The following is a 22,521-nucleotide window of genomic DNA, read 5'->3' as shown; positions in this document are numbered from 1 at the left end:
AAAAAGCTAACATGTTAGAAACCGTTAGGAAAGGGATAGTTAGATGAAAAAATATCATAATGCCACTATATAAACCCTTGGTGCACCCACACCTTGAATACTGCGTGCAATTCTGGTCGCCCCATCTTGAAAAAGATGTATTAAAATTGGCAAAAGTTCAGAGAGAGGCAATGGAATGATTAGGGGTATGGCACAGCTTCCATATGAGGAGAGATTTAAAAGACTGGCACTGCTCAGTTAGAAAAGAGATGACTGGGGGGATATGCTAGAGGTCTGTAAAATCATGTAAAGGAGTAAATATGACTTTCTCCACACTATTCATCACACATGAAGCAGGGGTCACCCAATGAAATTAATAGCAGATTTAAAACAAACATCAGGAAGTATTTCTTCACACAACAGAGAGTCAACCTGTGGAACTCTGCCAGGGGATGTTGTGAAGGCCTAAAGTATAATTGGGTTCGAAAAAGAATTAGATAAGTTCGTGTAGGCTCTTAGCCAAGATAGTCACTGACTCAACCCTATGCTCTTGGGTGTCTCTAAATCTCTGACTTCCAGAAGCTGCCCCTGATGGCTGGGGATGGATCACTCAATAAATTGCCTGTTTGGTTCATTCCCTCTGAAGTGTCTGGCACTGGCCATTGTCAGAGACAGATTGCTGGGCTAGACAGACCATTGGTTTGACCCAGTATGGCTATTCTTATGTTCGTTCTTGTATTTCGTTTTCTGTGACGGATTCTTTTGCAAAATGTAATGAACCCTTTTTCTTTAGTCCCAGTCAAAAGCTGACATTTATTGCTGGACCAATACCTTTCAACTTACTTTATCATGAAATAGCTCTTTTTCTTTAGGAAGATGAGACATTATGCTTATTGTTTCCCCTACATGCACTAATGGTTCCTTGCTGTTAACTTATTGCTAGGCCTGTTTCATTCTAACATCTTAGTATTTTTGTTAGAGTATATGTGAAATGCATCACCCAGTCTGTGCTTGAGCTCATTTTATTTTATTTGATTGATTTTTTTGTTTTGTTTCACTAACCTCACTGTTTTTATCAGTTTAATATTGGCTGCATGCTAGTTTATATATATACATATATATAAAAAAAACCCAATCAAGTCTAGCCTGGATTTTGCTATGATTGTGTTTTGGTTTCTAGTGGTGGGGCAGTCTTGCACTTACAACTTACTCAGTATTCTAAAAGCCTGACACAAAAACAAAATGACTAAACACAATGTAGATTTTCTTTACAAAAACAATCTTAAAGTGGTGCTGTCTAGGTGATGGATATGATTGTATAAATAACTTGATTTTATGCTTTTTAGTGTCAGTTTTTTTTATTGGTACAATTTATTTTCTCCCATATTGCTTTTTTTATTTTAAATGTTATGCACAAAAGTTGCCCAGAACACCATCAGAAAGTGACCCTCCCCAAGACCCCGTCCCCCTTGAAAAATGATAGCCAGCAATTTTTTGACATTTGTCTTCCCTTTTATTGGGCATCTGTTGCCTTTTCAGTAGCATTTTTTTGCATGCACATATGTAGAAAATCTCTTGCTCGTCTCATGTTTAAATGTCAATGGGAAGGGAAGAATATATTATTGGAATATTTTTGGTTTGTTTTCTCTGTTCTGTCTATCAGGATAATATTGGACACCGCTTACTCCAGAAACATGGGTGGAAGCTGGGCCAGGGATTGGGAAAATCTCTTCAGGGTAAGTTCAAAAGTTTGTATTTGAGAAACAGATTCAAAACCAGATTCATTTTTTAAATTGATTATTTCTGCTGTTTTTCTAGTTTAGATTTCCCCCAAATGCTAATGTATCCAAACAAATGCACTGTTTAATTTTCATGTTTAGCAAGTTGCAAGTGGAAGCTGCTGCCTCCCTTAACTATACAGGTGTGTGTGATGTAGGTTTGTGAATGACTTTGTTTTTGGAGGGAGAGGAATTAACTGCCTACCTAGTAACAGGTAGTTTGTGCAGCTTCTAAAATTACATTAATATTTGTCAGACTGGAACATGCAGATGTTTGGTGTTAAGGGGAACTGGCAAATAAGAAATAGATGTGATGACTTCTATGAACATTCAGTGGTGTCAGAAGCCATTAGAAGGCAAGTAAAAGGGCCCACTGAAGACTGAAGTGGTGGCAGAGGTAAAAAGTGGTATGAGAGCATTGGGAGACCGTTTTAGAGAGCAGGATGTGGCAGTATAAGCAAAATAAATATTCAGTCATCTGCTCTGAAAGCCTACCAACCTCTCTGCAAGAATCCTATTCGACTTTGACCCACTGAAAGCAGGATGAGAAATACCTACCAGAAGACCTAAAACACGATGGCTGGATTGTGTCAACAGACACCTGTCTCTCACAGGCATCCTACCCTGTGACACATTAGGTTTGGCTCAGGACAGCACATGGTGAAAGTGCATAACACCTTTAGTGGTCTCTACATTGTCTAAGCAACACATAAGATTAACTAATCAACCTAACCGTATTGCCAGGCTGGCCTTGCATGTGTTATCAGCTGGGATGGCTTTGTGCATCTCGCCATATGATTAACTTCTGCAGGTTGCAAAGTTGATACTTATCAACATGCTTTTTCATTTTTATGTAGTTTTTAAAAGTCTGATTCTAGGCATAGGAGCAAGGGCTTCCCCTGACTTCCAGTTAACCAAGTAGGGAATAGGTGTATGTCACAATATCTCTGCCAATCATTAAATGGTATACCTCCTCAAATAGAGTCAGAACATTATTTTCACCCTCCCCTTCCTCCTGAGTTTCTTTAAGAACAGTTTTCTGTGCTGTGTGTCTGAGGTATGTTGGCTTTGTCTGTGTTTGTAACATGGTTCAAAACCAGCAAGTTGAGAGTGCATAATTCTGCATCTTCTCTGCATGGATAGTAGCTGCGAGTTTCCAAATTCACACTTGGCAATGGCCAGTGGCAGAATTAACTATAGCTGTTGTAGTACTGATTCTTCCATATGTTAGCTCATTCTCCACAAAGTTCCTAAAACAGGACAACACTTTGCATAGTGGAGTTGTTATATGACTGTTACAAGATATCAGCGCCTTGGTAACTGTTTTTGTAACGCTGATAGGAAATCCAGCATTGCTTGCATAAGGAAACATGTCTATCTGATATCCCTATTAAGTGACAGTTCACATGGTTAGTGTTCAAAGAGCACTGTCCTAAAAGGACTTTCATAGAGTTAAAATATAGCTTCTCTTAACTTATGTATTTAAAATACTAGATTTAAAATAGAGAACATACTTAGATATATCAAATATCTGGTATGATAAGGGCTGCCACCTGTGAACCTACTAACATTATGAAGCTGACTGTTTAACATTTGTTTGGTTCACAGCATACATACACAAATTCAGCAGGGGCATTTGTCCCCTCAGCCCTATATCTCTCTCATGTTGACACATTTTTGGCAAACAGGTTTCATTATTATACACAGTAAAGGCATGTTAGCCAAACCAGTAGCCAGCAAACATTAAAAAAAAAAAACCTGACCGAATAGAGCTCATCAGTTGCCTAGCAACACCTTCAGCACTGGCCGTAAAGAGTGTCTTCTGGAGGTATTTTGCTCCAGAGATTGTATAAGGGTGGTTTTGTCAGGAGCAACATCATGGCAATTGCAAACCATTTCTCCTTTTTTTCTGGGAGAGGAGAGTGGGAGGGATGTGTGTGGAAGAGATGATTCAGGGACTTGGGCTAGTTGAAAAAGTTAGATCACCAATGGCATAGGCACTGACTCCATAGGTGCTCTGTCTCTCAAGCCCCACAGGAGAAAAAAGGGGGTGCTTAGCACCCACCAGTCGCAGCTGTTTGGCTGCTGGTGGGAGCACTTGTGGAAGCGCAGAGAGCCTTGGGGAAGGGGCAGAGTGGGGGCGGCAAGAGGCAGAATGAGGGTGGGGTCTCGGGGTGGAGCACTCACCAAGAAAAATAAAACTCAGCACCTGTGACCAATGGATACCTAGTCAGTAAACTCAATATAGGAACAACTCTCCATAAAGATACAGCATAGGAATGTGAGGGGGCTCCCGCTAATTTTCATTTTGAGGCATTGGAAACGTGCTAAGTGAGATTGAATAGGAGAGGACTAAGTACAGATTGAGGACTCTGAATGAACCAGAAGAGGACTGTGAGGAGGCTAAGTTGAATGTAGAGGGGGAAGAACAAGTTTTCCCCATGGTAGTCAGTGCTGTGAAGCTGACTAACCATAACGCAAAGACAAGGAGGTTAGAACAGTGTGCTGCCTGCCTCCCAGAAGTTGAGAATCTGTTCTGTTAGAAGCTAAATAGGATCACAAAAGCAGCTTGAGAGAAAACACTCAATTCAGATGTTGCAAAAGAGGTTGAGAACCATCGGGCAAAATATTGACTGAAATGTTGTGAACAATATGGAAAATGTAGGTAATAAGTGGATGGCTCAAGTGATCTGTTTTTGTAATATAAATGATGATTCTACAGGAGTATTTACTGACTCTGCCTTGAACACCTGCCTCAGGTTCACACTTGAATAACTTTGCCATTGTCCAGTTGCTTTTGTGAGCAAAGTGTCGTAATTATCCTTCAACATTTCTTTAGTAGATTTACTTATTTTAAGTATTATTAGCAGCATGTGCGTTTTCTTAACTCCTTTCTATGCAGAACACAGAAATTAATGTCTTAAAGAAGTCATGTTAAACTTCCCTTTACCAGAAATTGCCTGTATTTACACACACTGTTGCAGTTTGAATAGTTAGTATACCTGAAGCTTGTAGTCGTGTTGGTTTAAAGTGCTCCCATTGGATTATAGATACCAGATCTAGTTGTTGACTTTCATATATTTTGTCCAAGAGAATATTAATCTGGTGTCTCTGAGAGATACATGAATCAGAATTTAGTATCTTGGTACACTAACCAATAGCTAACTGATAACCCTGTCAGTGTAACAGTTGTTTTAGTGTAAGTTAATATTTCTCTGCTGAATCAAATCATTTTGGTTCTGTTTGTTTGGTCAAGAAGGGAGCTTTGTCGGTAAAAATCTGGGGCTCTGGAGTGTGTGTTTGCTCCTCAAATCGTCTGGTGTGAAGCCTAGGCAACTCCTTTGTGCTCTTTTGTTGCCATAGAAATATTTAGCTACATTCTGTTCCATATAGTCTCTTATACTGTACTCATCACCATAGTATCCGAGTGCCTTCTAGTAGTGCATAAAGTGACATAACATCTGTCGTGTTTTGTGTGTTCTCTCATCTCTTCTCCTGGAGGAGACATGTGCCATAGAGTGTCTTGTTTTGGTAGGATGTCGTTTCAAATATATATGTTGCTGTGTATTAGAAAAGCAATGCTGAGGAAATGTCATGCATGGGGAGCAGAAGGAGGCGAAGTTTGTGATGGTCCTTAGTTCCTGTGTGGGGTGTTCATTTCACAGTCTTGGATCAGCCCACACGAAAGTGCCATCTCCCACACAGATGAGCTTTATCCTTCTTCTTGTAGAGAGTTCCATTGGGCCAGAGAAGCAAAATTATCAACAGAAGTCTTCATGTAGACTGGGGAGTGCCTTGAAAATAAGAACCAAAACCTTGAACTTGATTTGATATTCTGTGGGAAGTCATTGTAGAAAGTGGAGAATGGGTTTAATATGCAGGTGTTTTATTTAAAGGTGGTATAGCAACACCTAGTGATGTCTCTATTCTCATATCCGTTACACAGGGGACTGAAATATATGGTGGTTATAATAGATGGGGGGGATGCATTGAGGAAAGTGGCAGCCTTATAACTTTGGGGTTCTTTGCTTAAGTCAGTTCGTTATTCAATTATAGAAGGAACTAGTAGTATTTAGGTTTTCTAATACTTTCTTATAAAATGGAGATCTTGGGGGCAAGAAGTGCCAACACCTTTGCATGCAACAGGGAGATGGTCCTTGGCCCTGAGAAATGCCTTTTCTCTTTCACGGCATTTAGTTGAGATGCTGTGGAAGATCATCATTTTCTTTTTTCAGAGTAGCAGCCGTGTTAGTCTGTATCAGCATGAAGAAAAGGAGTACTTGTGGCACCTTAGAGACTTGACTTAAATTTATTTGAGTATAAGCTTTCGTGGACTACAGCCCACTTCATTGGATGCCTAGAATGGAACATATAGTAAGAAGAAATGTATACATACAGAGAACATAAAAAGGTGGAAGTAGCCATACCAACTGTAAGAGGCTAATTAATTAAGAGGAGCTATTATCAGCAGGGGAAAAAACAACTTTTGAAGTGGTAATCAAGATGGCCCATTTCGGACAGTTGACACGAAGGTGTGAAGATACTTAACATGGGGAAATAGATTCAATTAGGGTATGACCGAGCCATTCTCGGTCTCTGTTCAAACCTAACTTAATGGTATACCATTGGTACACTAATTGAATCTATTTCCCCATGTTAAGTATCCTCACACCTTCGTGTCAACTGTCGGAAATGGGAGATCTTGATTACCACTCCAAAAGTTAAGGAGTACTTGTGGCACCTTAGAGACTAACCAATTTATTTGAGCATGAGCTTTCGTGAGCTATGCATCCGATGAAGTGAGCTGTAGCTCACGAAAGCTCATGCTCAAATAAATTGGTTAGTCTCTAAGGTGCCACAAGTCCTCCTTTTCTTTTTGCAAAGGCAGACTAACACGGCTGTTACTCTGAAACTCCAAAAGTTGTTTTTTCCCCTGCTGATAATAGCTCCTCTTAATTAACTAGCCTCTTACAGTTGGTATGGCTACTTCCACCTTTTTATGTTCTCTGTATGTATAAATTTCTTCTTACTATATGTTCCATTCTAGGCATCCGATAAAGTGGGCCGTAGCCCACAAAAGCTTATGCTCAAATAAATAAATGTGTTAGTCTGTAAGGTGCCACAAGTCCTCCTGTTCGTTTTCTTTTTGTTGCTTATGTTATCAGCAACATTTTGACAACATGTCAAAATCACTGAACGTGAATATTCTGAAAGGTCAGCCACACCTGCCTCCACAGCATCAGCAATGCACACTGCACTGGGAATCTCAGGAGCAGACAGCCTCTCTGTGATTGGGGGAAAGAGCCACCATGCTGGGCTCTTTTGGATAGCCCACCCTTCCAGACCTAGCATATGCGCCTTGTAACCAATCCTCCTCTTTGGGTGCACCACGTGAGGCCATGAGCTCCTTTCCCAAAGGCCTGCTCCTCTCCCCAGGATAAATTGCCTTTACCTGCTGCCCAGCTAATATTCCGGTAGCCCAAGCTGTGCTGAAAGTTCGTGGTTCAAACCTTAGTGATATTGCATGGGATGGGGAGGTGTTACAGCAACACTTAGTGTTTTTAGCTTTTTCCTTTTATAAAACCTAGTGAATTACACACACACACACACACACACACACACACACACACACACACACACACACACACACACACCCACCCCCTCCCCTGTTAAAAGAATGTTATTTGGATTTCAAAGTCAAACACTTGAAAGTTAGAAAATGTCAGGATTTAGGTTGTGTATGCAACCTTACTTCTGCCTCTTGTGCATATGCATTATGATAGTTTTTATTTACATGATCACTACTAAGTCAGTACAAAAACTGTGTATAGACCAGGCCTGTTTTTTGTACAGGACCCTTTCCTCATTCAGAGCACAGGGTATATGGTATTAAACTAGGGGTGGGCAAACTGCAGCCCATGGGCCATATTCGGCCCACCAGCCGATTTAATCGGGCCCTCGAGCTCCCGCTGGGGAACAGGGCCTGAGGCTTGCTGGGCTCCAGCTGGGGAGTGGGGTCGGGGACTGCTCTGAGTGCATGTGCCGTGGCTCTGCATGTCTCCTGGAAACAGCGGCTTGTCCCCCCTCTGTGTGCCGCCCCTGCAGCTCCCATTGGCTGCAGTTTGCGGCTAATGGGAGCTGCGGGGGTGGTGCGTCAGGTGGGGCGGCGTGCAGAGCCACCTAGCCACACGTCCGCCCAGGAGCCAAAGGGGGGGACATGTCACTGCTTCCAGGAGCTGCTTGAGGTAAGCACCACCCGGAGCCTGCATCCCTGAGTCCCTTCCACCCCCCAGCCCTGATCCCCTCTGAACCCCTCAGTCCCACCCTGGAGCAGCACCTTCCTACACACCAAATCCCTCGTTCCCAGCTCCACCCCAGAGCCTGCACTTCCAGCCGAAGACTTCACCCCAAGCCCGGAGCCCCCTCCTGCACCCTGAACTCCTCATTTCTGTGCCCACGCCAGAGCCAACACCCCCAGCCGGAGCCCTCACCCCCTCCCGCACCCCAACCCCAATTTCATGAGCATTCATGGCCCGCCATACAATTTCCATAGAATATCAGGGTTGGAAGGGACCTCAGGAGGTCATCTAGTCCAACCCCCTGCTCAAAGCAGGACCAATCCCCAATTAAATCATCCCAGCCAGGGCTTTGTCAAGCCTGACCTTAAAAACTTCTAAGGAAGGAGATTCTACCACCTCCCTAGGTAACGCATTCCAGTGTTTCACCACCCTCCTAGTGAAAAAGTTTTTCCTAATATCCAACCTAAACCTCCCCCACTGCAACTTGAGACCATTACTCCTTGTCCTGTCCTCTTCTACCACTGAGAATAGTCTAGAACCATCCTCTCTGGAACCACCTCTCAGGTAGTTGAAAGCAGCTATCAAATTCCCCCTCATTCTTCTCTTCTGCAGACTAAACAATCCCAGTTCCCTCAGCTTCTCCTCATAACTCATGTGTTCCAGACCCCTAATCATTTTTGTTGCCCTTCGCTGGACTCTCTCCAATTTATCCACATCCTTCTTGAAGTGTGGGGCCCAAAACTGGACACAATACTCCAGATGAGGCCTCACCAATGCCGAATAGAGGGGGACGATCACGTCCCTCGATCTGCTGGCAGTGCCCCTACTTATACATCCCAAAATGCCATTGGCCTTCTTGGCAACAAGAGCACACTGCTGACTCATATCCAGCTTCTCGTCCACTGTCACCCCTAGGTCCTTTTCCGCAGAACTGCTGCCTAGCCATTCGGTCCCTAGTCTGTAGCGGTGCATTGGATTCTTCCATCCTAAGTGCAGGACCCTGCACTTATCCCTATTGAACCTCATCAGATTTCTTTTGGCCCAATCCTCCAATTTGTCTAGGTCCCTCTGTATCCTATCCCTGCCCTCCAGCGTATCTACCACTCCTCCTAGTTTAGTATCATCCGCAAATTTGCTGAGAGTGCAATCCACACCATCCTCCAGATCATTAATGAAGATATTGAACAAAACCGGCCCCAGGACCGACCCCTGGGGCACTCCACTTGATACCGGCTGCCAACTAGACATGGAGCCATTGATCACTACCCGTTGAGCCCGACAATCTAGCCAGCTTTCTACCCACCTTATAGTGCATTCATCCAGCCCATACTACTTTAACTTGCTGACAAGAACCCAGACATGCCCAGATGTGGCCCTGGGGCCAAAAAGTTTGCCCACCCCTGTGCTAAAGGAAAGAATTGCAGTTTTTGATTGATTTAAGCTTTTTGAAGGATTCCTGCCTTATTAACATGAGAAGTTCAAAGGTGTGAAGGGAGCAAGGCAGGGGACTGCAAGAAGAAAGGATGGTCTTGTGGTTAAGATAGGTGAGTGTTTCACAGGAGAACCCAGTTCTCTCCCTGCCTCTAATGGCCATCTTGTGGTATGCTACTGAACAAGCCACTAATACCAAATTTTGGCAGGTGGCCACTAATTGTGCATACCTCATTTTCTGGGTACCCACCTTTGAGGTACCTGGGGACTGATATGCAGAAGTTCTGAGCACTCAAGCAGCTGAAGTTAATGGAAGCTGTGGATGCTCAGCACCTCTGGCAGTAAAGTAGCGTGGTCTGGAGCAATGAGAGTCTGGAGGTCCTTAATTCTAGTCCTGGCTCTGTCGCTGATTCACTGAGTGGTGTCAGGAAAATATTTGTCTCAGTTTGCCCAGCTGTAAAATGGAGGTAAAAATGCTGTCATCTCACAATGGGAAAAAAAGTTTCTGAGGCCCTCAAATACTACAGTGATGAGCTCCCGAGAAAAAGACCATGAGGCAATGAATTTAGCTCCAGTGTAGAATAAATAAAGCAGCATTACGAATGATGAGGATAAAAATATTGAACTGCTGCCGTATTCCCAGAGCGCTGTCTATCTTGGGCACTAAATGAGGCAGACATCCTATAGAAAAAACCAGTATTGTAGTGAAGGACTGTATCAAACAGCATATTACCAGGGGCAGAATGCAGGTTGCACGGGCAGCCTAACTTCTGACATACTCTGATTTCCAGGTGCATGACATTGCAGCCTCAATGCTTTTAATAGATTCCTGCTTAAAGTTAGGAAGTAAAGAAACTGGAAAACATACTTTTAAATATTTCCATTACAATAGCTGTTTCCGTTACTGTGTCAAAATACATGAGTTATGACAGGGCCCAAAGGGAGATTTGACTTGATGTATCAGGTCTGAGCCTCCTTATGAGAGCAAAACTGTTGCCACGCTTGTTTATAATGGACAAGATCCTTCCCTTAATGATGGAGTATGGTTTTGTGGATCCTTTGAACACAATATAATAAATTGATCCATTATTCTTTCAGTGACATGAGTACATCATAATGGAGAGAAATGATCTTCTCTTGACCTAATATCAGACTTCGGTGTGTTTTGGGCCTGATATGCTGCCAGAACTATTCATAGTACAATAAAATTGTGCAAATGGCCATTTCTGGTTTTGGCCACAGATGAACTGCCTTCCAACCCCATGAAGTAGTCTCAAACCCACAGAACCATTGCTTGGTTCTGTCTACTTACGAAGCACCAACACCGTGCTCACTGTTGTACAAGACACAAAGGAAGACCCTGCTGCTTCCCTGAAGAACTTATATTCTATATAAGCAAAGGAATGCTCAATACAATCCAAATAGACATGCATACCTACTATGGTATGCCTCCCAGGTTATGCCCTTCATTGCAGGGCTTCATGATTTGGACAGGATATCCAGAGCTCATGCTTGGGCTAGATCACATCTGGACACCTTACTAAAAAAGGCTTGCCTTTCTTTTAATCTGCTTTGTGTTGCAATGACCATACCAAGAGTTAAAGAAGTAAATGGTGCTCTTCTGAGCTCAACAATACTGCTTCTGGTTGGGCAGTAAGAGGAGTTGTTGAACCTCTGAAGGGTTGCCCTCCAACAAGAATTGACTATGTCACCCCCCTGTTAGTCCCTTCCTGGCTTGCAAAATGAGAGAATTGGAATCTCCCACTTGGCAGCACATTTGTGGTCATATAGGTATTGTAGACATACAATAAGTGCTGGCAAAATTTTCATTTTAGAGTAAAACAGTAGTTCTCAAACTATTGTATTGGTGATCCCTTTCACATAGCAAGCCTCTGAATGCGACCCCCGCCTTATAAATTAAAAACACTTTTTAATATATTTAGCACCATTATAAATGCTGGATGCAAAGCGGGGTTCGGGGTGGAGGCTGCCAGCTCGCGACCCCCCCCCAGGTAATAACTTTGCCACCCCCTGAGGGGTCCCGACCCCCAGTTTGAGAATCCCTGTACTAAAAAAATAAAAATAAAATCAGTCTTCAACTATGAAAATAAAATCCTTCTTTACTCCTTCAAATCCTTTTTTAGAGGCAGTATGGTATAGTAGTTAGAGGTCTAACCACCACAGGATAAGTACTACTAGTGTTCATGTGTGACTGAGACAGCCAGTTTGACTTTCAGAGCCCACGCTGAGTTTGTGGAATGAGTAGTTAAAAATAACTATTTACTTGTGGGTTGTGCAAATTCAATCAAATTAATTGACACAGTAAACATAGAACCTAATGATGCCATTATCATGCACACTTAACTTTTCAAAGCTACCATTAGACAGCTTTGCTTCTTATTTTCACCCTGTTTCCAAGTTTTAGTACTTTTTAAGCACATCCAATTTAGAACCCCCTGAAAAACACATCCAGTTTCGTTTTCATTAGTGTTATGAGAATAACAATAAAAGCAAAACATCCTCTGCACTCTGTGTGACTTTATCACACACTCCTTTAAGAAATGTGTGTTATAAAAATAACTGAATTCAGAGGAACTGACACCTACTGAGATTCTGCAAGGTGTCTTCCTTCAGTCCATTTCCTCCCCTCCCCCCATGCTTGTTGGATTATCTTTCAGACTTTTGCAGATCACTGAGCAGATCCAGTGCTTCAGTGTGAAATGTAACTTGCAGGACAGATTTAAAGGCTGAACAATTTTCAGAGATCTGGAGAGAAGTCCTGCTTTTTTTTTTTTTTTGATGAAAAAATGAAGTGAGCTATAGCTCACGAAAGCTTATGCTCAAATAAATTGGTTAGTCTCTTAAACATGCCATTTGGCTTCGGTCACATCATCCTTGCTATGAATCTTGTCTGAAAAGAAAAGGGATTGTGACTTTGCTCTAGAGAGTACAACTTGTCTGATTTGTTTGGAGGAAAAAACAAGAGTGTCATCTGTGTGATTCACCTTTTTGAAGTGGACTAGTTGTTGGTGCCGATCCTACATAGCCATATGACCGTTTGAGTTCCTGCCCTTCCTTGAAACCTCAACAACAATCCCTTTAGAGGGGTAGAAACTAAACACAGCTCTAAGGAGATTCACTTAAAATCTGAGAGAACCCAAATCTACGGCTACTTGTGAAATGCTTAAGATCACATTGTGGTATGAACTAACCAAGATCTGCTTATTTTTCTTGCACTGGTCGTCAGAGATCCCTCACTTTTTCCCTTTGTTCTCTACCCCTACCCCACTAGGCTTCACATTGCAGTCAGCGGGGTTAGATGTGTGTTTGTTCCCTAGCTAGTCGTTACATTTCTCTGGAGTCCGCCAGAGTGGCTTACTAGCATGAAACTGAAAAAAGGAGGAGTCCTTGTGGCATCTTGGAGACTAACAAATCAAATAAATGTGTTCATCTCTAAGGTGCCCCAGGGACTCCTGGTTGGTTTTGCTGATACAGACTCACACGGCTACAGCTTTCCCCTCTGAAAGCTGTTAGGATGAAACTGAAGTCTCCCAGTTGCTGTGGGCTCAGATTCTGGTCTTCTGCCTGGCGGCGCGTTGCCTGCACCCCACGCCGTTGGGCCTGCCTCCGCTATTTTAGTGACAGAAGCGCTCAGCGCTGCACATAGTTGCAATTTGTGTTTGCGCTACTAGAACCTGGTGCCTGCTTGGCCAGCTGCCAGGGTCGGCCAGCTCTCCCTCCCGATGAAACAAGGATGGTTCTAATTAAACTCAGGCAGCAGTTTGAGTAGTTAAAAAGTAACATTTCCCTTCTCTTGTATGAACACGCTATACCTGTGTGAAATGCCTCCTTGACTTCTTGCCCTTTAAAATATTTTTAATTACCTCAAGATCTTGATTTTTAAAATCTACATATTTGAATTTGAAAAAATGCAGCATCTCTTAAAACTGATTAATCACCAGGAGGTGAACCTCTTCCAACACCTGCTAAATCCTAAGCGAGAGCAGTTGTGAAAGCAAACAGTAGCTGCTCAAAACTGACCCCCTCCTATCTCCCCCATGCCACAGGGCGAAGTGTGGCAGTGGGGATGGAGGGGTGACGAAGAAGCCTTTAACCCATCCTGTCTGCCTACTGCCAACGGCCTATTTTCTGCCCCTAAAGGTTTCTGCCTAACAAATGGTGTTTCTTTTTTACAGCATTTTGATCCTGGACTTGTTGTGGTGATGGTAAACTTAGCAGTGGTAATTTTTTATTTTCAGACTGAATTACTCCTTTTGTCATCAGTGCACCAATATGTTAGGCTTACTTTCTCTGTTGTAGCCTTCATCCTTCTGCTTGGTCTTTCATTTCCTTTCCTTTCTTTATGCACACTTGTCTGATCCTTGTTCATTAAAGGGTATTGCTAAGAAGGGATGTTTCTGTTTGTGTTAGAACTGCCAAAAATCAGTTTAAACATAAAATTCTAATACTGTCCAAACTTGATTTTCCCCAACGTGATGGGCACTAGCACTTGCTACTGCAATTTATGAATTTTAAAAACTTTGACTGCCTTAGAAGGCAAAAGTACTGACTCATTGTTTGTATACAGGGGTTTACCAAGGTAATGAGCTTGCATATAAAGATTGATTCTTGCAGAAACAAAACAAAAACTGGAAAACAAAACAAAATAAATTCTTTTTGCACTTGTTCTCAATCATTCTATTGGGTCTACCTTTTACCAGTAAATCCCTGGCTGAGACGTTATGAAAGTGATATTGCACCTAGGAAGTCATTTTTATAACCTGTCTTTAATTTGGTCCTTTTGCTAAAGATTGCAGTCACTGCTTACTTATTATACCATTGGGCGTAAGAGAAACTTAATCTGGGTGAAAATTTTACTGTTAATACCTACATGAAAGCTAAATAGCTAAAAGCTGTTTTGGGTTGGCTGAGCTGGCTTAATAAATATATTTATCTTTGGACTTGTTACGTGCCCAACTAAACGATCTCTGGGCATATGTACAAAAATATAAAAATGCAGTTGTTATAAATATAAAACTAAATACATGTCTGAAGTGGAAATTAATCGTACTTATTTCCTAGTTTAATTATTAAAAATACACCTGTCTTTAACAATCCTTAGGATCTCCTTGATGTCCCTGTGGAGTTGGAGGTCCATGGATTAATAGTTTTTGAAGGAGCTAGAAAGAGTTTCCCTTGGAGAACAGAGAAACTTGATGTAAATCAGAGGCTTTTCTGACGTGGTTTAAGAACTAAACCTTTTTTGTGCATGTGGATTGAAATAGTGTCTTAATTTTGGCATGATTAAAACTAGATCTTTTAGCCCAAAGGTATAATATATGTGTATATGTGTGTATAACAAAACAATTGTTTACACCAACCCAAGAATAATAATAAGGGAAGTAAACATTCTGTTTTTTTACTCAAGGTATGCACCGGATAAGGTAAGTACTTCTCAGTGGGCTTACATCACAACAAACAGTGCAAGTTGTGATGTAAAAAAGCTGTGGTAGTAAAGTGCTTGTCTGCCCCATTTTGCTTTGTTTGGCTGGTTATGAGTGGATTAAAGATATGTAAAAATCTCCAGCATAGTTTGATTAGTTCAAAGTCAATTTTCTTCGCAACTAGTCCTTTTCACAGCTTACAGGTTACACAGTAAGTAATAGAGCGGTTCTTGGTGGGAACGTTAGGAAGCAAGTTGTGATTAAATACCTGTTCTGGAACTAGTGCTCATTTTTTCATGAGAGAATTCTGGCCTACCCATGGCATCAGTTCATTTTTTTTTAATTAATAAGATGCAAAACTTGGGAAACTAATGAGTTGTACAATAAAACATGTTTGGTACTTGTTTTTCCACTGAGGGGTCAGAAGATCAGGGTTATGATCGAATAGTGTGAGGGTAATGAGAAAAGATCCTTTTAATCTCCTGGTGCCAGGACTTGGCAATGTTGAACATTAACCAGTTATGCAAAATGTACTTGTGGTTAATGTTCTGAGATTGTAAGCACCAAAGGTCTAATGAGTACAGTTAACCTTAACAGGTTTGGAGCTGAGAGAAGCAGGTTTGGATGTAAGCTGTGAGAATGGCTTGTGTTTGGTTCACTGTAGCTTTCTGGTCTCTGCACTCAAAGGCAAGATCTCTAACCACCCAAACCTAATGTGTAAAGTGAGCTGTTGGAGCAGACTTGGCCTCTCACCTTGTTTGTGTGTTTCTGTTACAGGTAGAACAGATCCCATCCCTATCGTCGTCAAGTATGATGTCATGGGCATGGGCCGGATGGAAATGGAGGTAAGTTGATCCTGATACATCTTATTCTAAAATGCATTGCTTAATTTACATTGGGTCCAAAAGTGCAATCGGATAATGATGTAAAAGTAAGAACTTTGAGCAGCAAAGCTGGAGAAAAACTTTGCCTTAAATCTGAACTATAGGAAAAGCTTTTCTCCTCAAAACACATACTTCAGTTACCCATGGTTTACTGACTTTTGAGGCCTGGACTCTTTTCTTTAATTCCTTGGCTGTGTGAGTTGGGTTTCCATAAAGCTGAGCCCATTATTGGCAATGGATGTGCCTGCTGGAAACCAGCAGCATGGAAGGGTTAATGAACTATTTTGTAGGCAATGGGATGGCAAAGCAAGGAAAGTTAAGCACAATACTCACAAAGATTCCGTTTTTAAACACTTGAATAAATGACATTTTCTTGGCTGTTTGGGTACCACCAAGAATTTACGGGAGTAATTGCATATGTTCTTGTTGCTAAGCTTGATTATGCCGAAGATGCCACTGAACGGAGGCGTGTACTGGAGGTGGAGAAAGAAGACACCGAAGAGCTGAGGCAGAAGTATAAGGTACTTAAATGAACACATTGATGCCTGAGTTTCTATGGGCTGAATGGGAGAGACTTAGTTCTGCTAGGACAGAGCAGTCTGGTCATTCAACTCCAGTACTGATGGCACTAGTTAGTTACTCCTTGGTTGTATAAAATCATGTGCTTTGCTTCTCTCTTTTCTTTAATATGACTGCTGAATGCAGCATTGCCAGTTGAAGGTCCCCTGTTTAGTCACAGAACAGCTACTGCATGGGCAACAGCTATGCAAGTTTCTACAACACTGCCCCCTTCCACTGTGCCTCATCCCTGACCTGGATGGTAAAAAGGAAGTGTCGGTCTCTGTGGCCTATTTAATAGCCCTTAGCTTTCTGCTGAACCTGCCCACAGAGGGCTCATTTGTGCAAAATCAACAGGTGGAGTTCATATTATCACTCAACTGGAAAATGGAGTGAGTAGACCTCTTTGTATTGCCTCTGATTCCCTCAATAAATGGAATATCACTGTAATATTGAATAAATGCTGGTTTTATTAGAAGGCAGCAACCCTGCTCTGGTGTAGAAAAAATTGATTGACTGCATCTACTTAGCAGAATTTTTATATGCTGCCAATATATACAGCATTGTCGTGTCAGTTCTGAAGCAAGAATTTTTCCTGTTATATAGTCTGCAAAAGCCTGTGTTTAGCAAGCCAATGCGCTGCTGTGTTTTTTAATAATAAAATTAGGCTACCCTACTGGCACTGAACATGCTCCATTGCAGTGTATCTGGGTTCAGGACCAACAACTGACTTTCCTGTTTTGAGACCAATGGAGAGTGTATTGTCTCCAGGGTATTGGCTGGTAAGCAGAAGAAGGGATATGGAACAGTGCGTTTCCTGTGAAACACATTAAATCTTGGGAAAACTTGCTCATTCAGCTGTCCGGGGGCGTCTGCGGTGATAAGGATGAAGAAAAGTAGCAAGATACTAGATTTAAGGCATCCATTTTACCTAAAGTTTCATGCTTTTGGGAGTGGTGGACAGAGTTCCAACTGCATTAAAGTAAAACAAAGCCATGTCAATTATAAAATACTTGCCACTTCATTGGTGAGATAGGTGGCACTGAAAGCAGTTTATTCAACAGTAATACCTGTATGCTCCCTCTTACTTTGTTTTTTCTTTATTAATTAAGACCGTAACTTGCCTGTTACATGAACTTCTGTGATATTTGCCGTTTATTTTTATAATGATCATGTTAATTATTTCTGAAAATTACCCCTTAGTTTTGAACTGAAGTGCAGTTAAACAGGTCTTTTGTCATATTTAAAAGGATAGTATGTTTTTAAATGGTCATTTGCAGATTATAGTAAACAGTACATTTCCATATGTCCCTTTGGCACATTTCTACTTTAATATAGTCAAAATGTGTCTTTCATTTTGGTGTGGCATACTGTCCGACAAACCATTCACACAATGCAGAAGAAGTGAGGCTTTAGTTCTGACATTAGCTGTTAGAAAGCAATGTGTGACTAAAAGCTGGAATTTGTTTTCCTTGGTCGTGGTTTCCCTACAATATACCCCAAGCTGTGCTGCCAAGGATCTGTAGGCAACAACAGCTGAAGGCTATAATTTATATCTGCATTACATATTGGTGGGCAGGAAGCCCTTCTTCTCTTTTGTGAATTGTGTAATGTCTTATCTTATTCTGCATTGCTGTTTTTATAGCAGAGTTCTTAGAGTTTTTCCGATTACCTTTTCAAATGCAATTGAATGTGTGTATTATTTTTACAACTGAAAGTGTATTGCCTTTGTAACTCTTTTTTAAATCTATCTTTTTGCCAGCATTCAGAGCACGTTCTTTAAGAAACTGTTATTGAGAGCACTGACAAGTTTCTCCCAACACAGATTTGTTTTATTAGCATGCTTTATCACTAGGCTATTGCATTTCTGTATTAATCTATGGAAGTCTCCCCAAGCACAATTATTTCACTGCTTTAGAGCAAGCCATTATGTAATTGCCAACTGTGGCCACATTATTATTAGCCATTCACGGGGTCTCAAAGGAATTTCAGATAGTTCTCCAACCAAAAGTGAAGCAAGAAACTGTTTAATTTCCTTCCCTGGTGTAGATTCTAAGCAGGACTATTAGAAGAGTTACATTGTTCGGCCACGGGATGTTCTTTAATCTTTTTAAAGGTTCAGGGGAGGAAATCTGCACATGGTTTCAGAAGCAGAACTTTAAATGCCATTGTTCTCCAAACCTCATGTTGTTTTGCTTTCCTTTTCTAGCATCTTCATACTGAACATTTCTAGACTCAAGCCCTTACTTTTTTCATATCCATGTCCTTAGATAGTAAACACATTCTTCATATTGAAGCTGTGACTTAAAATAGATTTTTACCTAAATGTTCAAAATCCCTTTAAAAAAATTGTAATACCTTGTAACAATAAGGTCTTAGTGAGGATTTTTTTCCATGTGCTCTAAGAAATATTTGAACTTAATCTTGCATTTTAGAAATATGTCAACCTGTATAACGCTCACCTTTAACAGTTTAAAAAACATAATTCACACATGAGGAGTCAAGACATTAAAAAGCAACTAATTCCTCTTGGAGAAATTCCTAGCCAGTGTATTTAGAAGCATTTTTGCATGTACGCTGGTGGTTTTTCTATTTCCTGTATTTTCTGTTCTTTAAGGATAGTAGCATGAGGATTCAGAGCTCATCTGCACCAGGTATTTATTCTCTGTAAAGAGTCATAAGCTTGTTTTTAGTGACATCACAACTGGTTTGTGGTAGAAAGAATTGAGGTTACAAATTTAAACTGTAACTTCAGAGGAGCAGCAAGCAGCTGGTGCAGATGAACTCCAAGGGTTCTCGTCTCGAATAAATAAATGCATAATTATAGCACTGCATTAGACTTACTGTAGTTCAGAATGTAGGCTTTCTTTAGAAACCCCTTCTCAGCCTTGAAGTTACAATTTTAACAAATAATCCTTTCAAGCTGAAAGCTGAGCTTTGAGCATATAAAGTGGTTTAAAAATGCTAACTACTCTGAAAAATCTGGCCCTATGCATCTCAAAATGGGCACCCAAATCTTTTATGTATAAGCTGGATAAGTAAAACAGAATGTGTGCACGCATAAGCACATTGTGGATGCTGTTTTGTAGCTCAGGGTTGAAGGAATGCAAGAATCTATCCACCGATCTGTACTTGATATAAAGAATATCTTGCTTTCTGGTTCTTACAGCTAATGGAGAATCTGTGTCAGCTCAGTAAGTGAAGCTACTGTTTTGTGATGCAGCGTTCCTGGTTCAAGTTCATAAATAAATATCAAATGAGGACAAGCCTTCATTTGAATTTTACTGGGTTGCATCCCTCAATCATGGGTCATTTTCTTGACTGGATACACTTATTCGTATAGTACTCTTGTATATAATAATCTTAATATTTCTCACAGATTTTGTGAGAGGATAAAATAATGGAACAACTGGGAAAGGTTGGTGACCACTGCTCACCATGGACGGAACCCAGCATAAATTTTACATGATGTTTTGCACTATGTAAGCCCTAGAAGGCCACATGCATTGCAGGTGCATTGGCTGTAATTTCAGTGGAGCTGTGCCTGCTTATTCCAGTGGTGAATTTGGCCCAGTGTTTCTAATTAAAACTGATTCTTCTGATCCCTTAGATGGTAGTTGCTATCTTGCTGAAAAGTGGATTGTTACCAGGAGTCCTTTGTGAAATCCAATGTCAGTTTGAGTACCAGTCTCTCTTGTGCCCGTGTTAGTTTAAGACATAAGACCTTCACTGTATAGTAATTAATGAAAGTGAACATATACATTAGTTATCTTTCAGAACATGATTAAAGTAAAACTAATTGACAGTCTAGCATACTGCTCCCCAACAGATTGTTATACTAATTTACATTAATGTAAATTTAATGTATTTAAGATAAATTATTTTTAAACAGTTAAAAGTAGGATTTCAGTTTTGGAACTGCTAGCAAACCCTAATCTCTGTGGTATTACGGGTTCCTTCTGTATAACAGAAAATCAACCTGAATTTCTTTTTATGCTGGTCAACTTTTTGCAGGTGCCATTTCCAAGGTGCTACAATGCACTTTCACTCTTCAGAGTGCTTATGGTTTGTTTTACCCCAGAGTTTAGTAGTCACCGGGAATATATCAGATATAATAATGTTGCCATTGCATGCTTTATCCTGTAACACAAGGGAAATTTATTCTTCAATATATGTTTGTACAAAAGTTTCCAATCAGCCTTGTTTGAAATAAACTAGGGCTGTCAAGCAATTAAAAAAATTAATCGCGATTAATCGCACTGCTAAACTATAATAAAATACCATTTATTTAAATAGTTTTGAATGTTTTCTACTTTTTTCAAATATATTGATTTCAGTTACAACACAGAATACAAAGTGTACAGTGCTCACTTTATATTTTTGATTACAAGTATTTGCAGTGTGAAAAAAACAAAAGAAATAGTATTTTTCAGTTCACCTAATAAAAGTACTGTATTGCAATCTCTTTATCATGAAAGTTGAACTTAAAATGTAGAATTATGTACAAAAAAACTGCATTCAAAAATAAAACAATCTAATATTTTAGAGCCTGCGAGTCCACTCAATCCTATTTCTTGTTCAGCCAGTTGCTCAGACAAACAAGTTTGTTTACGTTTTCAGGAGATATGGTAAACAAGAAGTGGGCAGCATGTCACCTGAAAGTGAGAACAGGTGTTCGCATGGCACTGTTGTAGCTGGCGTTGCAAGATATTTACAGGCCAGATTTGCAAAAGATTCATATGTCCCTTCATGTTTCAACCACCGTTCCAGGGGATATGCGTCCATGCTGATGACGAGTTCTGCTCGATAGCCATCCAAAGCAGTGCGAACCGATGCATGTTCATTTTCATGATTTGAGTCAGATGCCACCAGTAGAAGGTTGATTTTCTTTTTTGGTGCTTCAGGTTCTGTAGTTTCTACATCAGAGTGTTGCTCCTTTAAGACTTCTGAAAGCATGCTCCACAACTCGTCCCTCTCAGATTTTGGAAGGCACTTCAGATTCTTAAACCTTGGGTCGAGAGCTATAGCTATCTTTAGAAATCTCACATTGGTACCTTCTTTGCGTTTTGTGAAATCTGCGGTGAAAGTGTTCTTAAAATGAACATCGTGCTGCGTCATCATCTGAGACTGCTATAACATGAAGTATATGGCATAATGTGGATATAACCGAGCAGGGGACGTACAATTCTCCGCCAAGGAGTTCAGTCACAAATTTAATTAATGCATTATTTTTTTAATGAGTGTCATCAGCATAGTGATGGAATGGTGGCCAAAGCATGAAGGGGAATATGAATGTTTAGCACAGGGGTCAGCAACCTGCGGCATGCGAGCTGATTTTTAGTGGCACTCTGCTGCCAGCCGGGGTCCCAGCCGCCGGCCCCACTCAGCCCACTGCCAGTCTGGGGTTCCAGCCGCCAGCCCCTGGCACGCAAAACCTAAAATTACAGTAAATAAATCAAAACTTGGCACACCACTTCTCAAAGATTCCCTGGTTTAGCATATCTGGCATGTAAATACCTTGCAATGCGGGCTACAAAAGTGCCATGCAAATGCCTGTTCTCACTTTCTGGTGACATTGTAAATAAGAAGAGGGCAGCATTATCTCCTGTTAATGTAAACAAACTTGTTTGTCTTAGCGATTGGCTGAGCAAGAAGGACAATTGAGTGGACTTGGAGGCTCTAAGGTTGTACATTGTTTTGTTTTTGAGTGCAGTTATGTAACAAAAAAAAATCTAGCTTTGTAAGTTGCACTTTCATGACAGAAATTGCACTCCAGTACTTGTATGAGGTGAATTGAAAAATACTGTTTCTTTTTTATCATTTTTACAGTGTGAATATTTGTAATCAAAAATAATAAACGCTTTGATTTCAGTTACAACACAGAATACAATGTGTATGAAAATGTAGAAAACCATCCAAAATATGTAATTCCTTTCAGTTGGTGGTCTGGTTTTAACAGTGCGATTAAAACCACAACTAATTTTTTTAATCGCGATTAATTATTTTTAGTTAATCACCTGAGTTAACTGCGATTTAATCGACAGCCCTAAAATAAACACTTTCTTCTCAGCTCCTGAAGGGCAAAACTCCTTAAAATCATCCTTGGGTTTGGTATTGCTATTAACGTACCAATTGTAATAATTTGGTT

General features: G+C 40.8%; 1 protein-coding gene across 6 annotated transcripts in view; it reads left to right on the top strand.

Annotated features, from left to right (window-relative positions):
• GPATCH8 (G-patch domain containing 8) overlaps nucleotides 1-22,521 on the top strand; it is a 78,412-nt gene that overhangs the window by 38,227 nt on the left and 17,664 nt on the right. For 3 of the 6 annotated variants that reach the window (XM_073326077.2, XM_073326078.2, XM_073326079.2), the window contains exons 3-5: nucleotides 1,643-1,715; nucleotides 15,709-15,776; nucleotides 16,250-16,336. In XM_073326077.2, coding sequence (XP_073182178.2) covers nucleotides 1,643-1,715; nucleotides 15,709-15,776; nucleotides 16,250-16,336 — 228 coding nt within the window. Of the gene's footprint in view, nucleotides 1-1,642; nucleotides 1,716-13,683; nucleotides 13,729-15,708; nucleotides 15,777-16,249; nucleotides 16,337-22,521 lie in introns of all 6 variants that reach the window. The other 3 variants (XM_073326080.2, XM_073326081.2, XM_078850753.1) reach the window with 2 other exon arrangements.

Source organism: Lepidochelys kempii, chromosome 27 (assembly GCF_965140285.1).
Source record: "Lepidochelys kempii isolate rLepKem1 chromosome 27, rLepKem1.hap1, whole genome shotgun sequence".
Classification (NCBI taxonomy): domain Eukaryota; kingdom Metazoa; phylum Chordata; order Testudines; family Cheloniidae; genus Lepidochelys; species Lepidochelys kempii.
The sequence above is the reverse complement of the archived record's forward strand: the minus strand, read 5'-3'. Positions and strand labels throughout refer to the sequence as shown.